Source organism: Gopherus evgoodei, chromosome 8, assembly GCF_007399415.2.
Source record: "Gopherus evgoodei ecotype Sinaloan lineage chromosome 8, rGopEvg1_v1.p, whole genome shotgun sequence".
Classification (NCBI taxonomy): Eukaryota; Metazoa; Chordata; order Testudines; family Testudinidae; genus Gopherus; species Gopherus evgoodei.
Window position 1 is genome coordinate 72,806,288 of NC_044329.1, and position 18,602 is coordinate 72,824,889.

At 43.5% G+C, this 18,602-nt stretch overlaps 1 protein-coding gene across 1 annotated transcript; it reads right to left on the reverse strand.

The window, feature by feature from the left end:
• Positions 1-7,402: 7,402 nt before the first annotated feature.
• LOC115656143 (pancreatic alpha-amylase) lies at positions 7,403-13,845 on the reverse strand. Its single transcript, XM_030572468.1, has 10 exons — positions 13,663-13,845; positions 12,846-12,992; positions 12,417-12,614; positions 11,466-11,696; positions 10,362-10,495; positions 10,143-10,265; positions 9,949-10,048; positions 9,579-9,700; positions 9,344-9,469; positions 7,403-7,592 (listed from the first exon to the last, which is right to left on the reverse strand). The coding sequence occupies exons 1-10, from the start codon at positions 13,828-13,830 to the stop codon at positions 7,403-7,405; spliced, it is 1,539 nt and encodes a 512-aa protein (XP_030428328.1). The 5' UTR covers positions 13,831-13,845.
• Positions 13,846-18,602: the final 4,757 nt, after the last annotated feature.

The following is an 18,602-nucleotide window of genomic DNA, read 5'->3' on the forward strand; positions in this document are numbered from 1 at the left end:
GGAAAATGTGGGAAAATGGCCCAGGGAAACAGATAGTGGGAATTGGAGATGATGCAGTGTGTGACTGCCACACACACACACACCTTTAACCCCAGTTGCCACTGATATAAGTGGCTAGACCCTGGACTGCAGCCCATAACTGAGGCAAGTGGCTGGACAGAGGACTGCTGCCCCCCTCTTCTGCCCCTGTATGGGGTGGGGGAGAGAACTGAGTGGGGCACAGCCAGAGGGCTGTATCCGGAAGAGCAACATGGGTTTTAACAGAAGTGATGGCCATGAGATGCCACGAGATGAGGGAGCATCAGCAAACCAGAGCTAATTCCCAGGATGGCCAGCAGGAGGCACTGAAGTAGTGAGTCATCCCCTGTTACAAGCCAGATTTTCAAGAAAGATCACCACCCGGCAGACCTCATTGTTTTGGGATCTGCTAGGTGCTGAGAACTTTTGAAAAGCAGCCCTCAAATGTAGAAAAATACTCTTCGTGCTTCTTGTGGCTGAAGAAGCAAACTATCATTTACACAAGAAGTTACACACACACACAAGCTAGGCAAGTCTTTCTTATATTCCCTTTTCCTTCCATGTTAATTTAATTGTGATTCTTAGCATTTTTCTACTAAATTGAACAACATGGACTCTGACAACACCAGTAAAATGCTAGGAATGTGTAAACATTGGATAGAGTCATGAAGGAAGAATTTTATTTATATTTCAGGAGTAGTAGGTTCAAATGCTTCTGACGTGGTAATTTTATTATAATTTTGTAGTATTAACTCAATGTCTAGAATTCTTTATATATCTGTAATGTACTTTTCTACCCAGATTCTGCATGAAGCTAAACCATTTCTACCATAATTTTGTAGACCTAAAGTATTAACCTGTAAAGCAACAGTCACCATTTTCTTCTACTGTAAAATCTCTGGGAATGGATCAGCCTTCAAGTCCTGTCTCTCAGCAGCTATTCCCCACAGCAAATTCCCTTGCAACCATGTCAAGAGAGCTGCCATGGGTTTCAGAGGGAGAAGCTATTTTCATGCCAGTTTTGGCAAGTACTTGCACATTTTCATAGGCACAGCCGTATAGGATCAGTTTTCTCTCCGGTTGTCATTTCCAATTTCCAAACTACTGCCATCACAAAGTAGCAGTTGTCAAACCACTCTGTTAATCTGAGAGTATGTCTACACTATGGAATTATTCCGATTTTACATAAACTGGTTTTGTAAAACAGATTGTATAAAGTCGAGTGCTCGCAGCCACACAAAGCACATTAATTCGGCGATGTGCGTTCATGTACCAAGGCTACCGTCGATTTCTGGAGTGTTGCACTGTGGGTAGCTATCCCGTAGCTATCCCATCGTTCCTGCAGTCTCTCCCACCCCTTGGAATTCTGAGTTGAGGTCCCAGTGCCTGATGGGGCAAAAACCATTATCGCAGGTGGTTCTGGATACAGCCTCACCCCTCCCTCCGTGAACGCAGCAGACAACCGTTTTGCGCCTTTTTTCATGGATGAACTGTGCAAACGTCATAGCACGGCAAACATGGACCCTGCTCAGATCAAGACCGCAATCATGGACGTTGTAAACACCTCGTGCATTCTCATGCAGTCAATACTGAACCAGGACCTGCAAAGCCAGGCGAGGTGGCGGCGGCTATGGAAGAGCGACGACGAGAGTGATGAGGACATGGACACAGAATTCTCTCAAACAACGGGCCCCTGCACTTTAGAGATCCTGCTTGTAATGGGGCAGGTTCTAGCCATTGAACGCTGATTTTGGGCCCAGGAAACAAGAACAGACTGGTGGAACCGCATAGTTTTGCAGGTTTGGTATGATTCGCAGTGGCTGCGAAACTTTCGCATGCGTAAGGGCACTTTCATGGAACTTTGTGACTTGCTTTCCCCTGCCCTGAAACGCCATAATACCAAGATGAGAGCAGCCCTCACAGTTGAGAAGCAAGTGGCAATAGCCCTCTGGAAGCTTGCAACGCCAGACAGCTACCGGTCAGTCGGGAATCAATTTGGAGTGGGAAAATCTACTGTGGGGGCTGCTGTGATGCAAGTAGCCAAAGCAATCATTAAGCTGCTGCTATGAAAAGTTGTGATTCTGGGAAATGTGCAGGTCATAGTGGATGGCTTTGCTGCAATGGGATTCCCTAACTGTGGGGGGGTGATAGATGGAACCTATATCCCTATCTTGGCACCAGAGCACCAGGGCACCCAGTAAGTAAACCGCAAGGGGTACTTTTCAATGGTGCTGCAAGCACTGGTGGATCACAAGGGACGTTTCACCAACATCCATGTGGGATGGCCAGGAAGGGTTCATGACGCTCGCGTCTTCAGGAACACTACTCTGTTTAAATGGCTGCAGCAAGGGAATTACTTCCCCGACCAGAAAATAACAGTTGGGGATGTTGAAATGCCTGTAGTTATCCTGGGTGACCCAGCCTACCCCTTGATGCCATGGCTCATGAAGCCATACACAGGCAGCCTGGACAGTAGTCAGGATCTGTACAACTACAGGCTGAGCAAGTGCAGAATGGTGGTAGAATGTGCATTTGGCCATTTAAAGGCGCGCTGGCGCACATTACTGACTCGCTCAGACCTCAGCCAAACCAATGTCCCCATTGTTATTGCTGCTTGCTGTATGCTCCACAATCTCTGTGAGAGCAAGTGGGAGACCTTCATGGCGGGGTGGGAGGCTGAGGCAAATCACCTGGCCGCTGATTACGTGCAGCCAGACACCAGGGCGATTAGAAGAGCACACCACGAAGCGGTGCACATCAGAGAAGGTTTGAAAATGAATTTCATCACAGGCCAGGGTATGGTGTGACTGTTGTGTTTGTTTCCCCTTGATGAACCCCCCTCCTTGATTGACTCATTCCCTGTAAGCAACCCATCCTCCCCCTTCGATTACTGCTTGCTTAAGGAAATAAAAAGTCACTATCGTTTTAAAAGTCATGTATTCTTTTTTTAAAGTCATTATAAAAAGAGGGAGAGAACTGACAAGGTATCCCGGGTGTGGGTTGAGAGCAGGATAGGAGGGAAGAAAAAGGCCACTAAAAATATTTCAAAGTAATGACAGCCTTTTGGTTCGGCTGTCCAAGGGGGTGGAGTGAGCGGGTGGATGCATTCTTACACGTCTGGGTGAGGAAGATGTGGAACATGGTGAGTGGTGAGGGTGGTTACACAGGGGCTGCAGCGGCACTCTGTGACCCTGCTGCTGTTTCTGAAGCTCCACCAGACGTCAGAGGATGTCAGTTTGATCACACAGCAGCCCCAGCATTGCATCCCGCCACCGCAATCTTCCTACCTACACCTCTGATCTTCCTGCCGCCACCTCTCATCTTGAGCGTCCCTCCACGTCCTTCCACTCATTCAGATGAGCTCTTTCATTGCGGGTGACTTCCATGATTTCCGAGAACATTTCATCTCGCGTCATTTTTTTCCTCTGCCTTATCTGAGATAGCCTTTGGGATGGAGTAGGGAGGCTTGAAAAATTTGCAGCTGCACGAGGGAGGTAAAAAAAGGGAGAGAAGTATTTAAAAAGATACATTTTGCAGAACAATGGTTATACTCTTTCACAGTGAACAACACTATTCACCTTACATAGCACATGTGATTTCACTACAAGGTCACATTTTGCATCTTAATATTGAGTGCCTGCAGCTCTGGTGTTAGAGATCACAGACGCAGGTCCGAGCAGCAGAACTGAGCTTGCATGTGGCCATGGTAAGCCATTGTCTTTTGGCTTCTGCAGCCTTCATATACACAGTGCCCTCCTTTCCCAAATACCAAGCAAATCCCGTTCAGTGATGCTTCTTTCCTGTTAACATGCAGCAGCAGAAACCACCCCCCAATCCAATTCTGTGGGATGATCGCTTTACCCCTCCCCCCACTGCATGGCTGGTATCATGGAAGATCACTGCTAATCACCTTCCTTCCCACCCCCCCACCGCGTGGCTGGTAGCAGGGAAGATCCCTGATAGCCAAACACGAAAAAGCTCAGCACCATTCGCTCCCTCCCTTCCCCCTGCTTGGCTACCTGCAAGGAAGGATTTCTTTTAAGCAACAGGCAAACAGCCCAGTAGGAATGGCCATCTCTGTCCCTTTATTTAAATTTCTGAATTTCAACCAGGTTACCATGATCGATATCACTCTCCTGAGGATAACACAGCAAGATAAAGAACAGATGTTGTTTGAATGCCAGCAATCACAGGGATCATACGCAGCTAGGCTTTGTCATGCAATGATACCAGATTATTTGCTACATGTATGGCGTGGTCAAGTATCCTACCATGGTGGACGGAATAAGGCTGCCTTGCCCAGAAAAATTCTGCAAAGGCTTTTGGAGTACCTCCAGGAGCGCTTCATGGAGATGTCCCTGGAGGATTTCCACTCCATCCCCAGACATGTTAACAAACTTTTCCAATAACTGTACTGGCTGCGAATGCATCCCAAGTCCTCAGGGCAAATCAATCATTAAAAAACGCTTGCTTTTAAATCATGTTTTATATTTACAAAGGTACACTCACCAGAGGTCGCTTCCATGGCTTCATTGTCTGGGCTACTGGCTTGGGAGGGCTGGGAGAGTAATTCCGTGTGAGTGAGAAAAAGCTCCTGGCTGTTGGGGAGAATGGAGTGCTGTGTGCTGTCTGCAAGCTCTTCCTCCTCCTCCTCATCTTCCCCATCCACAGAATCCTCAACCATGGCTGAGATTACCACCCCCATCTCGGAATCCATGGACAGGGGTGTGGTAGTGGTGGCAGACCCCCTCTAGAATTGCATGCAGCTCAGCGTAGAAGTGGCATGTTTTCGGCCCTGCCCTGGACCTTCCATTTGCTTCTTTGGTTTTCTGGTAGGCTTGTCTGAGCTCCTTAACTTTCACTCTGCACTGCACTGAGTCCCTGGTGTGGCCTTTCTCCATCATAGCCTTGGAAATTTTTTCAAATGTTTTTTCATTTCATCTTTTGGAACTGAGTTCTATTAGCACAGAATCCTCTCCCCATATAGCGATCAGATCCAGTACCTCCCATGTGGTCCATGCTGGAGCTCTTTTTCGATTCTCAGGAGACTGCATTGTTACCTGTGCTGATGAGCTCTGCGTGATCCCCTGTGCTGGTGAGCTCTCCATGCTGGGCAAACAGGAATGATATTCAAAAGTTCGCGGGGCTTTTCCTGTCTATCTGGCCAGTGCATCCAAGTTCATATTGCTGTCCAGATCGGTCACAGTGGTGCACTGTGGGATACCCCCCGGAGGCCAATACCGTCGATTTGCGGCCACACTAACCCTAATCTGATATGGTAATACTGATTTCAGAGCTCCTCCTCTCGTCGGGGAGGCGTACAGAAACTGGTTTAAAGAGCCCTTCATATCGATATAAAGGTCCTCCTTGTGTGGAGAGGTGCAGCGTTAAATCGATTTAACTCTGCTAAAATCGGTATAAACGCATAGCATAGACCAGGCCTAACTTTGCTTAAACTTGTCTCTGTAGCAACAAGAGTGTTTCCACCGCATTCAGCTTAGGGAGCTGTTAACATTGAATTAAAATTGGAAATCTAGTAAACACTGTTCACTGTTGTAAAATGAAGTCAGTGTTCAGGACATTTTCTGCAGCTTGATATGTGTTAGCCCATGCATTTTGCTTGAACTCTGTATTATATTCCTTTTTTACCGCTGCTCTGCCTTCTCCCTATACTTCAGTGCCCTCTTTTTAAATAATTACATTTGCAAGTAGGCATTATAAGGGTTAACTGGGCTTAGGTCTTCCTGAGAGCAACAGGTGTAACACTTATGCACATATGTAACCTGTGAAGAGGAGAAACATCCATCAAATGTAGATTAAGGTGCCATCTACCTGTTTTATTGTTGCCAGTCTAGTGCATGCTCTTCTGTTCAACATAATTAAGGCTATGTTTTAGTCATGGGTATTTTTAGTAAAAGTCACAGACAGGTCATAGGCAGTAAACAAAAATTCACAGCCTGTGACCTGTCACTGGCTTTTACTAAAAATACCAGTGAATAAAACTTGGGGCTGGGGGGAGGGGGCTGCCCAGGGCCCCTGTGGGTGCTGCAGAGAGCAACCTGGCTGCCTGTCGGGGTGGGGGGCAGAGGAGGGTGGGTGGCGGCACACGGCCCAGGACCCCCACTGTTGCTGGGGTGGGTGCAGGCAGCATCACCCCCGCAGGAGAGCTCACTCCTGCCATCATGGAGTGGCTACACAGGAGACCTTACAGCAACACAGGTGCAGCAGTACAGCTGTGCTGCTGTAAGGTCTGTAGTGTAGACATAGCCTTAGAAATGTAGGATTGGGATCTAATCCAATCCCATGCACTAAGGCAGGAGTAAGTATTATCTAGACCATCCCTTACAGGTGTTTGTCTAACCTGTTCTTAACAATCTCTAGTGATGGAGATTCCACAACCAGTCTATGTGGTTATGTTAACTGACTATAATGGCTGATACACATTAAATCCTAAGGATAGCTTATTACAGGGGTGGCTACAGGCATTTTCTTTGGTTTAAGATCCAGGGTACCAGTGGATCTTGGGTAAATGACGGGTCTCCTTGGATGGGGAGCAACCTGAATATTGTGTGTGTGTGTGTGTGTGTGTGTGTGTGTGTGTGTGTGTGTGTGTGTGTGTGAGAGAGAGAGAGAGAGAGAGAGAGAGAGAGAGAGAGAGAGAAAGTGACCATTTATTGCTAAATCCAGCTTGCCTGAGTTACAAAACAGACTGGAGAGCCTAAGGGAGTGTCCATGGTAAGACGGTTACAGTGATCCAGGAGTTCATATTAACTACTGGACTGGTGAATTCTAATTATAGAATGTACTACCAGTTTGGGGTGTTGGCCCGATTTTTAGAGTAGCTGCCGTGTTAGTCTGTATCCGCAAAAAGAATAGGAGTACTTGTTAGTCTCTCAGGTGCCAGAAGTACTCCTGTTCTTTTTGCCCTGTTTGTGCCAGTCTGCCCTGAAGTAGGCATTCATGATTGTGAGACACTCCATGCAGTGAGACAGACATCATATAATTTAATATAGTGTAACGTATGTGTTTGTTTCACATGTTTTCACTACTTTAAATTCATTATTCAAATATATATTAGTGGTGTGTGTACATGTATCAGATTTGGACTTATGACAGTAAAATAATTTATAATTTAATTTCTTTGCTCCAGTTGAAACAAACTGGTACTGCTAATGGTAAACAACACTGTTGGCTAGTTACACTGCCTCTTACAAAAACCTGTATTAGCATCAGTACAAATAGTTTCATTAATGAAATAAAGTATAACAACAGTTTTGTTCTACTACTGTTTATTTCTTAATTAAAGGATCATTCATTGTTGTGTGCTACACAGAACAAAAAGTACTAGGTGAATGACCAAGGGAAGAGATGCATCCAGTTTACATTATAATTTAGCATTAACTTGAATTGCAATGAAAGGATCTTCAGCCTGGTTACTAATCTGGAAATTGGCAATACCATTAGACTCAACATAGACTTTTGTTCCAGTACAGGAGTTGCCCTCCTTTTGCCCAGAAATAACATCACAGTAAGTGCCAGCAGGAAGGCCAGTTTGCAAATTCACGTTCAAGCTCCTATGTATAAAAACAGATTGAAAATGAATAAGTGGTAATTCAGACTCTCTAATACAGATATTTCTCTGTAATTAAAAACTTGAAATGTCATAGAATCATTGAATATCAGGGTTGGAAGGGACCTCAGGAGATCATCTAGTCCAACCCCCTGCTCAAAGCAGGACCAATTCCCAACTAAATCATCCCAGCCAGGGCTTTGTCAAGCCTGACCTTAAAAACCTCTGAGGAAGGAATTTCCACTGCCTTCCTAGATACCCCATTCCATGCTAGCCTGTGGCCCATAGGATGGCACTACAAAGCCAGATAGGTTTTAGTCTTCTGTCTGGTCTTTTACTCTTTGGCCAGTGGGATTGGGAGTGCTGGTCTGGGAAGCATACTTAGTCTACTGTGACTTCTTTAGCCAAAGTAAGAGCAACCGTGATGAATTCAAAGGCTTCAGGGAAGTCTTCACAGGCACCTCGCAAGGTTGCGGCACCATGAAGAAGACAGGGAGTTCCCTGTCAGTCATATTTCTGGAATACTACTCTCATAACAGGCATAACCTCCACAGAAACTTCATCTAAGGCCTGATCTACACTTAAAATTTAGACTGACTTTCCTACATTGCTCCAGGATGTGAAAAATCCACACCCCTGACCACCGTAGTTAAGCCAACCTAAACCTTGGCATACACATGGCTAGAAAACGGAAGTATTTTTCCATTGACATAATCCACCTTTCAAACAATGGTAGTTAACTACTGTGGTGGCAAAAACCCTTCTGTCACTATAGGAAGTGTCTACCGTAGCACAGTTACAGCACACTAGCTGTATGCCCATAGTGTAGACATGACCAAGAGAGAGAATACAAACGTCACAAAAGATTCTTACTGTATTTACCAACTTTCTTAGCATGTTCAGCTTTCAGTTCAGACTCAGTGTTTTGACTCTTCTTTATCACTTCTGCACATATATTGTTTTTTCCCTGTCCCTAGGACTCACCCGAAATGGCCTTTTCTGATAGCCCCACTGAGGCACCTTGGCAGACTGCTGGCTTCATAAGGACTCTTTTCTGGCAATGTCATACTCTTTATGGCTTCCACTAAGTTTCAGATTCCCCAAGTCTCTTTCTGCACCTCTGACATGAGAGGAGCCTAGAAGAGCACAACACCAAACCTAACAAACTGCCACCCCTTATGAGACTCTAGTCGAGTCTTTGGGAATATCCAGAGAGATTGAAGGCATTGCTGGGGACAAAATGCCTTTTGTATTGGAGAGGGAGACATTTAACTGAAGTGATTCAAACCGTAACATAGACGAAGCCAAGAACAATTCAGTGAATAGCACTCAAAACCTGAGAATACCATCCCGATAAATCATCCAATCTAGTCATCAACTTTTCTCCTCCTCCCTTCTGCAGATCTGACCCAATCCCAGCTTCATGGCCTTTCTGAGAGCATCCCAACCTGACTGACATATTACTCTGTTAAATCTCCAGTTCTTTAGAGCCATCCACCTGCTAGCCCATGGCTAGTTACCTCTCAGACCTGCATAGTCATGCATTCCTAACTGACCAACCTTCACTGCTGGGTACAAATCCAGTAATCTGGAATTAGTAGCAGACTGGTGTGTTGCTTAGAAAGCTAATGATGAGTTTTGAAAAGTGTTTTTGGGAGAAGGCAGATGGTAGGTTTGGATTTGCAACAGGTAAAGTTGTCACATAACCTTTCTATAGCTAAAATGTTTCTGAAGCTATTCACCCCACTTACTTACCAGTCATCATTATTAAAGACAATGAATCCTCTATTACCACGTCCAAAAGCCACTTGATTGCTGCCATTGTCCCACCAGTTTGAGAAAGGCTGGCCATCAACCACATTACGGAAAATAACCATGTTCCTGAAAATACAACAAATAGGCTTGACTTTAATTAAAATATCCCCACTTCAGTTAAAGATATATTGCAAACTGCATCATCTTTAGTTAATTTCTTTCTACAGTTTCCTACCTTATTTGACGCCACCTATGTTCACAGACCCAACCGTTGCCACAAGTGCTATCTGCATTGATTGTAACAGCTTTGGTTGAGCCATCACCATTGCTTGGTGGTCCTATCCAGTCATTAACATCCTTGTTGATAAACATAAAATTATAGAAGTTAAATGTTCTATCTTGGAGAAAGGCCATACATAGGAAACAAGATAACATTCATTCTTGTTCAGAGAGTCAACACAAGGCTTATTCATCATTCAACTACCACTCCTACCCTAAGGATATTAATGGGCATTAAGTAGTGCCTAAGCCCAGCGCTGTCTCGCTACACGGGGTAAAGTTCATCTTAAGAGTCGTGAATTTATTTTCCACTGTTAGAAACCTACCATTCCATTCTGGAAATTTCTTGTCCAGCTGTAACTTGACATTACACGTGTGAATCCATAAGGATGAGCGAGCATGAAACCAACTGCCATTTTATATAGTCTGTAAGCCAAAGAGCAATGAGACACATTAAGATACGCTGTCTTCGTTAGGACAAAAATAATAAGACCCTCACACAGCCAACAGCATTTCCTACCTGGCATCCCAGAAGGTTAGAATAGAAGCTCCTCCAGCACCATGTCCCCTTTGGTTGTCATGATTATCCACAAAGATAAGGGCTCTGTCAGAGGGCATAAAACCCCAGCCTTCTCCCCAATTCCTAAACAAACAAACAAACAAACAAACAAGTCAAACACATTGACACTAATATTTCAACTATTGCAGGAATCTAACAATTAATCCAAATGCTATATACTTTAAATAGGCCATCTTTTCTCCATCCCATCTGCGGATGACTGTCCCCAATTTCGCACCATATTTGAATTCAGTCACTCGGCCATTTTCAAAGTAGTCACTGGCTTTAATTGGCTCTCCACCCAAGTCAATTACCTGGCAAAAGTAAGGAAAAGCTGTTAGCACATTCCTAGCTATTTAAAAAGCAATACAATAAACACTAATTCTGGGTCTGTATTATAAGAGAAATAATTTGGTTTACTTGCTCAAACACATTTATTGCTACTACCTAAAGCACCTTAAATTCAATGTAATGAAGAATATTACAATGTCTTATTTTGTATATAGCAAGCATTGTTAGCTGTTGTGGGTGTTAAAAGAATTGCCCAGGTGCCAGAATGCTTAGTTTGAGAATTTGAGAGACATTTGAGAAGAACCACACCAAACCTTTTCCTACTGGGAGAAATTAGTGTCAGCTTTTTCAACTGTGAAAAGTATTCTGTTTAAAAAAAAAACAACCACCCTATCATTAGCTTAGGGATTACACAAAATAATTCTATGCTCTTTCTGTTGGCTCTGCAGTAGAAGTTAGCTAACAAAATAAAATTTCCTAGACCTGTACATATTAAAAAACCCTGGAGAACTGTTCGCTTAAGATTTCCAAGGGGTCTTGGAAAGCTCCAGTGTCATCATAAAAGACTAAAAGTGAGATTCCTAAGTGGCAAAAGTTAGACACCATAGGGAATATTTTTGCTTGATTTGGCACTTACGTGCACTTTGTGTCATCATTTGCACCTGTGTAGATCAAATGCATAAGTATCTGCATGCAAAAAACAGATATTTATACACCTACTTGATTTCAAAACAAAAGCATCTGTTTGTGTATGCAAACTGATGATCATGTAAAATTAGAGAATTTAAAATTTAGCCCTTAACTTTCTTTCATATAGGGCATGATTTTGCAGAGTACTCTTTATTAAGTTAAGCCTATGCTTAAGTACTCTGCTAGATCAAGTCCAGAGTGTTCAGAACCTTGCACTTTGCAGGATCCAGCCCATACTGTATTTGTATGGTTATATAAAAGAACCCATCTCTGTACCGAGTGAAATTAAGAAAACGAGATTACCTCCTGGAAAATAAAAGGCCTCGTTCCTTGGGAAAACCATTGAGTGTTTAGGTTTTTCAGTTTGTCTAAAAATGCCTTCATATCCCCAGGCCACATGTGCTTGGAAGCATCAATTCTGAAGCCTGCCACCCCAATATCAATGAGATTGTTCATGTATTCAGCAACTTTTGAGCGCACATAGTCCTTCTCCAGGGCAAGATCAAGAAGACCAACCAGGCGGCAGTCACGGACCTGTTTTAAAAATTAGTTGAGATGTCACCGAGTCATACACCAAACTATAAATCTTTGATTAAAATATATTCATTTTAACATATTTTTAATCTCATATGATAAACCAGTTCAATTCACATGCTAAACCTGTTTTAAATAGAATTCCTTCAAAGTCAATACAGAAGAATGTACTCTGGAATTTATTGTATTTAGGTGGTGTGATTCTCAGGTCAGGCCAGGAAGTGAAGATTGTCTGCAAATCTAGCTGCCTTGTGAATTTAGGAAGGGAGACTGCACGATGGAATTTGGCAAACACAAGGAGCTAAAATCCCTAAACTTGGGAAAGGAGACATTAACCATTTAATGATTACAAGAGCTCAGATTTCAGTTTTCTTGCTCATCACACTACTGAATTACCCGCATCACTTGATGCAGAACTGTGGGTTTTCTAAGGATGTCTCCCATTAATAGTTACTGATCAGGCTGAAAGTTCCTTAGGTGCATAACTAACAGGTGAATAAATAGGCGCATAATTCTAAGCATTGGAGAAGTCAATGGTCATACTCTCATGATTAAATTTAGGCACATACTTAAGTACCTTCTTGTATTAAGTGCATACTGATCAGCTCAGCCAAGGATCTTGTTATTTTTTTGCCTTATTAAAATGGTCGTCCAACAGCAAAGAGTAGTCGAGAAGATGGGGAGGGGAGGAGTAAAAACAGATACCTACATATAAATTACCTGATTCGCATCATTGTAATTTTCAATCTCTCCACTTCCAGTTTTACATTTACCATCGTTAAAGTCCCAGGCTGAGTATGGCACAGCAGGAAAATCTCTGGTCCCTGCATTGAAATAGCTTCCACAAGTAGCACCATTTCCAGAGCCGCCACCAGATCCACACATGTGGTTGACTACAGCATCCACATAAATATGAACCTAGAGAGCAATGTTTGCATTTCAGTTTGTTTTTACAAAGGAGAGCGAAGTGACATTGTGAGTTTCTCAGACTGGATCACCTTTTATTCCTCCCACTTACATTCCTTCACCTTTTCTAACTTCTTTGCAGCCTTCTCCCTTCATCTGAAATAGGACAGGCAACTATTCTGATCTGAAATCAGTTATTTCTCCCCACACTATTTCAACAGGAGGAAATCCACAGATACTTACTCCAACATTGTTGCACCTGGTCACCATGTCTTTAAATTCATTTTCATTTCCAGATCGTGTGCACAGTTTGTAGCTGATTGGCTGGTACCTTTCCCACCAGGGTCTCCAGGGATTAGTAACTATAATATTTTCATTTGGAGGTGATATCTGTGAATGAAATTATGTCATTTGATAAACTAGTCATTATTTTGATGTTTGTAGAAGCGCAGAGAGGGTGCTCAGTCCTGTACAACACATATAAGGAGCACAAACAGATATCACTTACACTAGTTTTATTCCTGATTTACACTGTAATCCAACCCACTCTCTCTGACAATGAGCTGATCCTGGGAGGACTCAGATTGAAATCAGTGAGAGTTAAAGGAGCTCACCATCTCACAAAGGTAACTAGGACTGATTCCCTAAAGAAAGACAAAACCACCCTGGGAGACTGAAATAATTTAGAAGTTTCTTTTTAAATTGGGATGACAGGAGTTGGTGTTTGTGCACATCACTGGAGAATAAATATGTCTGAAATGGTACTAAATAAGAAATACATTGTTACATTCTAATTCCGCCAAGTACAAAGTAAGTGACACATAGTAGAAAGCATGTGGGGTTTTGGTGCTGTCTCAGTGAGGACAAAGTAAAATCACCCCTTCACAATGACTGGTCTAGGCACATACCTGTCAATATTTCCTACTTCCATCACCTGTCTCTACTGATGGTACCTCTGGTGCCTGTTCTCTGTGAACTGGATCTTTTACTCTGGTAAATAAATAATGCCAAAAGATGAAGAAATTTTACTGTCTATTTACTAACATTAGAGGCTACATACCTGAACTCCTCCAAATCCATTGGGTGCTAAGTACCGTTCACATTCAAGAGCAATGTCAGCCCAACGCCATTCAAAGAGGTGGACAATAGATGTCGTCCCAGACTTTGTATTTGGATCGTATTGTGCCCAGCAAAAGCCAACGGCTACTAGCAGAAGAAGAGCCTTCATGGTGCCTTAAGTGAGGGATTGTGCTCTTCTCTCTGGCTCTTTATAGTCCTGCAAGAGGGTACAGTTACATGTGACATATTTCACATGACTACCTAGTATTTGGTTAGCTTGCCATTTGTCATTTTATCTGACTGTGTCTGAAGTGCTCAACAGGTGAAGATAAAATAAATACTTGTGCTAACAAACTTTAACTGTAGAGAAAACAAATTAGGGGTGTGTGTGTGTGTGTGTTTTTAAGGATGACAACACAATTTTGCAGAGGTCTCTGGCATGTGAGAGTGCACCTGGGAACACAAACTCATTGACAAAAAACAGATAAGAAAATATCATTGGCTTCAGTAATTAGGAGTAGATGCTAAACTGGGAGGTTCACTCTCACAGATCTAAAAGGCATCAATGGCTTAGAACCAGAAATACTTAATATTAAACATCCATCTGCACTGAACTTCTAGAGAGCTCCATCATTTCTTAAAAGTCCAGAATTTCTCTCTCAGGGCTAAATTGTTGCCACATAGGATAGATAGCCCTTGGGTGGAATGGCATGGAACTACACTGCCCCAGAGGACACATGAGTGGCATTGTGCTTTGGCTATTTTAAAATGTAATTTTCCCTGTAGCCTAAAAATATTTTAAGAGTAACCATAAGAAATTGTATTTTTCTGTAGTTTTGTGGGTTGCAAAAAAATGCTTATTGGGTCTTTTATTGTAGCACTGGCTTAGCTGACATGAGCAATCCCAAATTGAGACAAGACATGCATGAGTAATTACTGAACAAACCCAAACATGTAACTCCTGAAACAATTAACTATTGTGACTGTGATTACAGTAAATAAGAAGATAGACACTAACTAGTGTTTATAGTAAACAATGTAGTCAGAAACATCTTGAAGTGATAAGCATGCCTTATGAAAGCTGCAAAGCAATTAATCTTTACATGCAAGTTGGTATCTAAGATAGGTGGTGTGTGGTGTGACAAGAGTTAGAATGATGGTATCCCCCTGTACCTAAACCCCTTGCATCTAGGCCTGGCTTAGCATACGCAAAGAGCAGTTATATGCCTAATAAAGTAAACTGAATGTCAAACTGTCTTCTGGATCCCAGAGAACTGGATGAAGTGTTCTCCCAGAACTTGACAAGGTGTTCTGGAAAAAATATGTGGGAAAAGCTCAGAAGGCATCCCAACATATATAACAGTTTGGCGATCAAAAGGACTATAATCACAGAAGTTAAATTCACCATTAGTGCTTTCTTGTTGATTTGGTGGGAACAATTGAGTAGAATCAGAAAGAAAGAGGTTAATGTAACTTTTGGTTAATATTTTACTACCTGGACTGATAGAGGCCTGAGAGATAGTAGGGAATTATAAATGCATAGCTTTTTAAGGCTAAAAGGATCAGCTAGTCTGAGCTTCTGCATAATGCAGGCCACAAATTTCATAAAAAAATCCTACATCAAGCCCAAAAACCTGTGGTTGAACTAAAGCTTATCTTTTAGAAAGAGAGCAAATCTTAGCCAAAATGTGGAAGGGACTCCAAACAATAGGGAAATAGCAGAACAGACCAGCTGAAATGATACAGCAGATATAAGGAGGGCGTGAGTCAGATTTTTTAAGAGAGACACTGTCTGTCTTCATTGCAAAAAAACCCAAACAAACAAGCAAACAACCTGAAACAGGTTTTTACCAATAGCTATCTTTTACAAGCTATTCTATCTTGATGGAAAAAGATCTGTTCTTGCAGCGAAGACAAAGGCAATATGAATTTCAAAGAGATGCATCATATCGTAGTCTCCCACTAAAACAAAGCGTAATCAAATTCCACAGTCTTAGTAAAAACACAGAAAAGTAAATATTAAGAAAATGTATTAAACTTAAAAAGAGACTCTGGAAGATGGAAAGCTTAACAATGTGACTGAATGACAGCCAGATGTTGAGAAACTGTGAGACCGATTGTCTCACCAGGAATTGATTGGTCACAGGCAACTAACACACAAGCTTGATTACATCACAAGAACAGTAAGTTGTCAGCGAGCAGGCCCCACTTTCCAGCAGTAAGCCTCCAACTTTCAACAGCCAGTACATGTTATGATGATGGCTATAGATTAAAATATGTATGCCTAGCTGGTCAAACTCATCTAACTTTTAAATCCAATCTCAAACTAAAAAAAACCCTAGAGATCTTCTAAAACACTGAGATGGCCAGCGCTATAATCTGACCCCCAACGTACTTGCACAGGGAACAGCAATTTGATACTAGAGGGGGTCTTCAGTCTAGCAAACAAAAGGTATAACAAGATCCAAAGGCTAAAAGTTGCCAACAATCAGACTAGAAATCAAGTGCAAGCTTTTAGCAGTGTGAGTAATTATTAACCATTGGATCAACGTACCAGCTGTGGTGGAGTTACCATTACTGCAAATTTTAAAATCCAGATTGGATGTTTTACTAAAAGACATGCACCGGTTCAACCACAGCTATTGGCCTTGAAACTGGAATCACTTCAGGGGAGGCCTATCGCTTATGTTATGCAGGCGATAAAACTTGATGTCACAAGTCCATTCTAGCCTTAAAAAACTATGAATCTTTTGACCTACAATTTCTAACATGGCTGCCACTAAATTAAACTAAAGTAGGCAGCTAAACCCACATGGAGGAATGCAAATTAGATGATGCAAAAGGAATTTAGATGCCTAACATGCATCCAAGTAGGACCATTCTGACCCTGATGTAATAAAACAGCCTTCTGGTGATATGCAAAAACAGTTATAAAGACTGGTTTTCTTTGTGCCTATCTCCCATCTGCCTTTCAAAGCAGACTAAGGGTATGGCTACACTTACAGTTGTACAGCGCTGGGAGTTACAGCTGTCTTCATACAGCTGTGTAGGCAAAGCGCTGCAGTGTGGCCACACTGACAGCTACCAGCGCTGCCGTGTGGCCACATTTGCAGCGCTGTTGGGAGTGGTGCATTTTGGGCAGCTATCCCAGCGTTCAAGTGGCTGCAACGTGCTTTTCAAAACAGGGGGGGTGAGGTGGAGTGTGACAGGGAGCGTGGGGGAGACAGAGAGAGTGGATTTTTGGAGCTGACACTGTTCTCAGCTCCCTGCCTTGCAATTCTAAGGACTGGAAGATACACAGCACCTACCTTGAATCATTTTAAAAAGTTTCGACCCCTTCCCCCACCCCTCTCTTAGGCCATGTCTACATCTAAAATTTTGCAGCGCTGGTTGTTACAGCTGTATTAGTACAGCTGTATAGGGCCAGCGCTGCAGAGTGGCCACACTTACAGCAACCAGCGCTGCAAGTGGTGTTAGATGTGGCCACACTGCAGCGCTGTTGGGCGGCTTCAAGGGGGGTTCCGGGACAAGAGAGCAAACCGGGAAAGGAAACCAGCTTCGCCGCGGTTTGCTCTCTCGGTCCCGGAGCCACCCAGCAAACCGCAGGGAAGGAGACCTGCTTGCTCGGGGTTCCGGGACCGAGAGAGCAAACCGGGAACGCCGCGGTTTGCTCTCTCGGTCCCGGAGCCAGCCAGCAAACCGCAGGGAAGGAGACCTGCTTGCTCGGGGTTCCGGGACCGAGAGAGCAAACCGGGAAAGGAAACCAGCTTCGCCGCGGTTTGCTCTCTCGGTCCCGGAACCCCGAGCAAGCAGGTCTCCTTCCCTGCGGTTTGCTGGGTGGCTCCGGGACCGAGAGAGCAAACCGCGGCGTTCCCGGTTTGCTCTCTCGGTCCCGGAACCCCGAGCAAGCAGGTCTCCTTCCCTGCGGTTTGCTGGGTGGCTCCGGGACCGAGAGAGCAAACCGGGAAAGGAAACCAGCTTGATTACCAGAGGCTTCCTCCTTCCACGGAGGTCAAGAAAAGCGCTGGTAACTGTCTACATTGGATTACCAGCGCTGGATCACCAGCGCTGGATCCTCTACACCGGAGACAAAACGGGAGTACGGCCAGCGCTGCAAACAGGGAGTTGCAGCGCTGGTGGTGCCCTGCAGATGTGTACACCTTCAAAGTTGCAGCGCTGTAACTCCCTCACCAGCGCTGCAACTTTCTGATGTAGACAAGCCCTTATTCACTAACTGCAAATTATGCACTCCTAAATAGCTTCAGACCATATAAGCAGCTGCTCAACACGGACTCCCCTCTCTCCTCAAGCAAACAGCTGTGAACATTCCAAAGCAATTCATCTGCCTCTGCTTGCTCGCTGGAGCAAAGAGCAGCTGTGTTTGTTTTTTAGATAAGTAGCTCTGGGGAGCTCGTGTTGTACCAATTATATTAGACCAGTAAAAACCTGCAGGATCTTATTAAAGGGGATAAGGCAAAGATGCCACATTTATTATGATAACAATTTATGACTAATAACTAATATCTTAATTCTTATACACACACATTATACCTAATACCTATACACACACACACACATTCACATTATACCTAATACCTATACACACACACACATTCACACACACACACATTCATCAGGTGTTCTGCAGCTGCTGCATAGTTACCAGTCCTGAAGATACCTTAAGTTCATGGCTTGATTTTGCAGCTTGGGTTCATAGCTTGTGGCAGCTAACTGGCCAGGAAAGCTGGGCACAAGGCTGAGCTGGATCTCTGTTGGGCAGGCACCGATGTTCTTCCATGTTGGCAGCAGAATGTTACCCAGAGTTTCTCATCTCACCCTTCTTTTTTATAGGCTTTTAGTTTGGATTCAAAGTCTATAGGTCTTGCTGTGTCATTCTGCCTCTGGGTTTAGATTGATCACCCATCAATTGCAGGCGTGACT

Excerpts from the sequence above, each read along its gene's own strand:
- LOC115656143 (XM_030572468.1), bottom strand. The coding sequence starts at position 13,830 with ATGAAGGCTCTTCTTCTGCTAGTAGCCGTTGGCTTTTGCTGGGCACAA. Across the intron at positions 11,697-12,416 it reads ATTACAATGATGCGAATCAG|GTCCGTGACTGCCGCCTGGT; the intron begins GTAATTTATATG and ends TTTTTAAAACAG. Across the intron at positions 9,470-9,578 it reads CATAGGTGGCGTCAAATAAG|GAACATGGTTATTTTCCGTA; the intron begins GTAGGAAACTGT and ends TTGTATTTTCAG.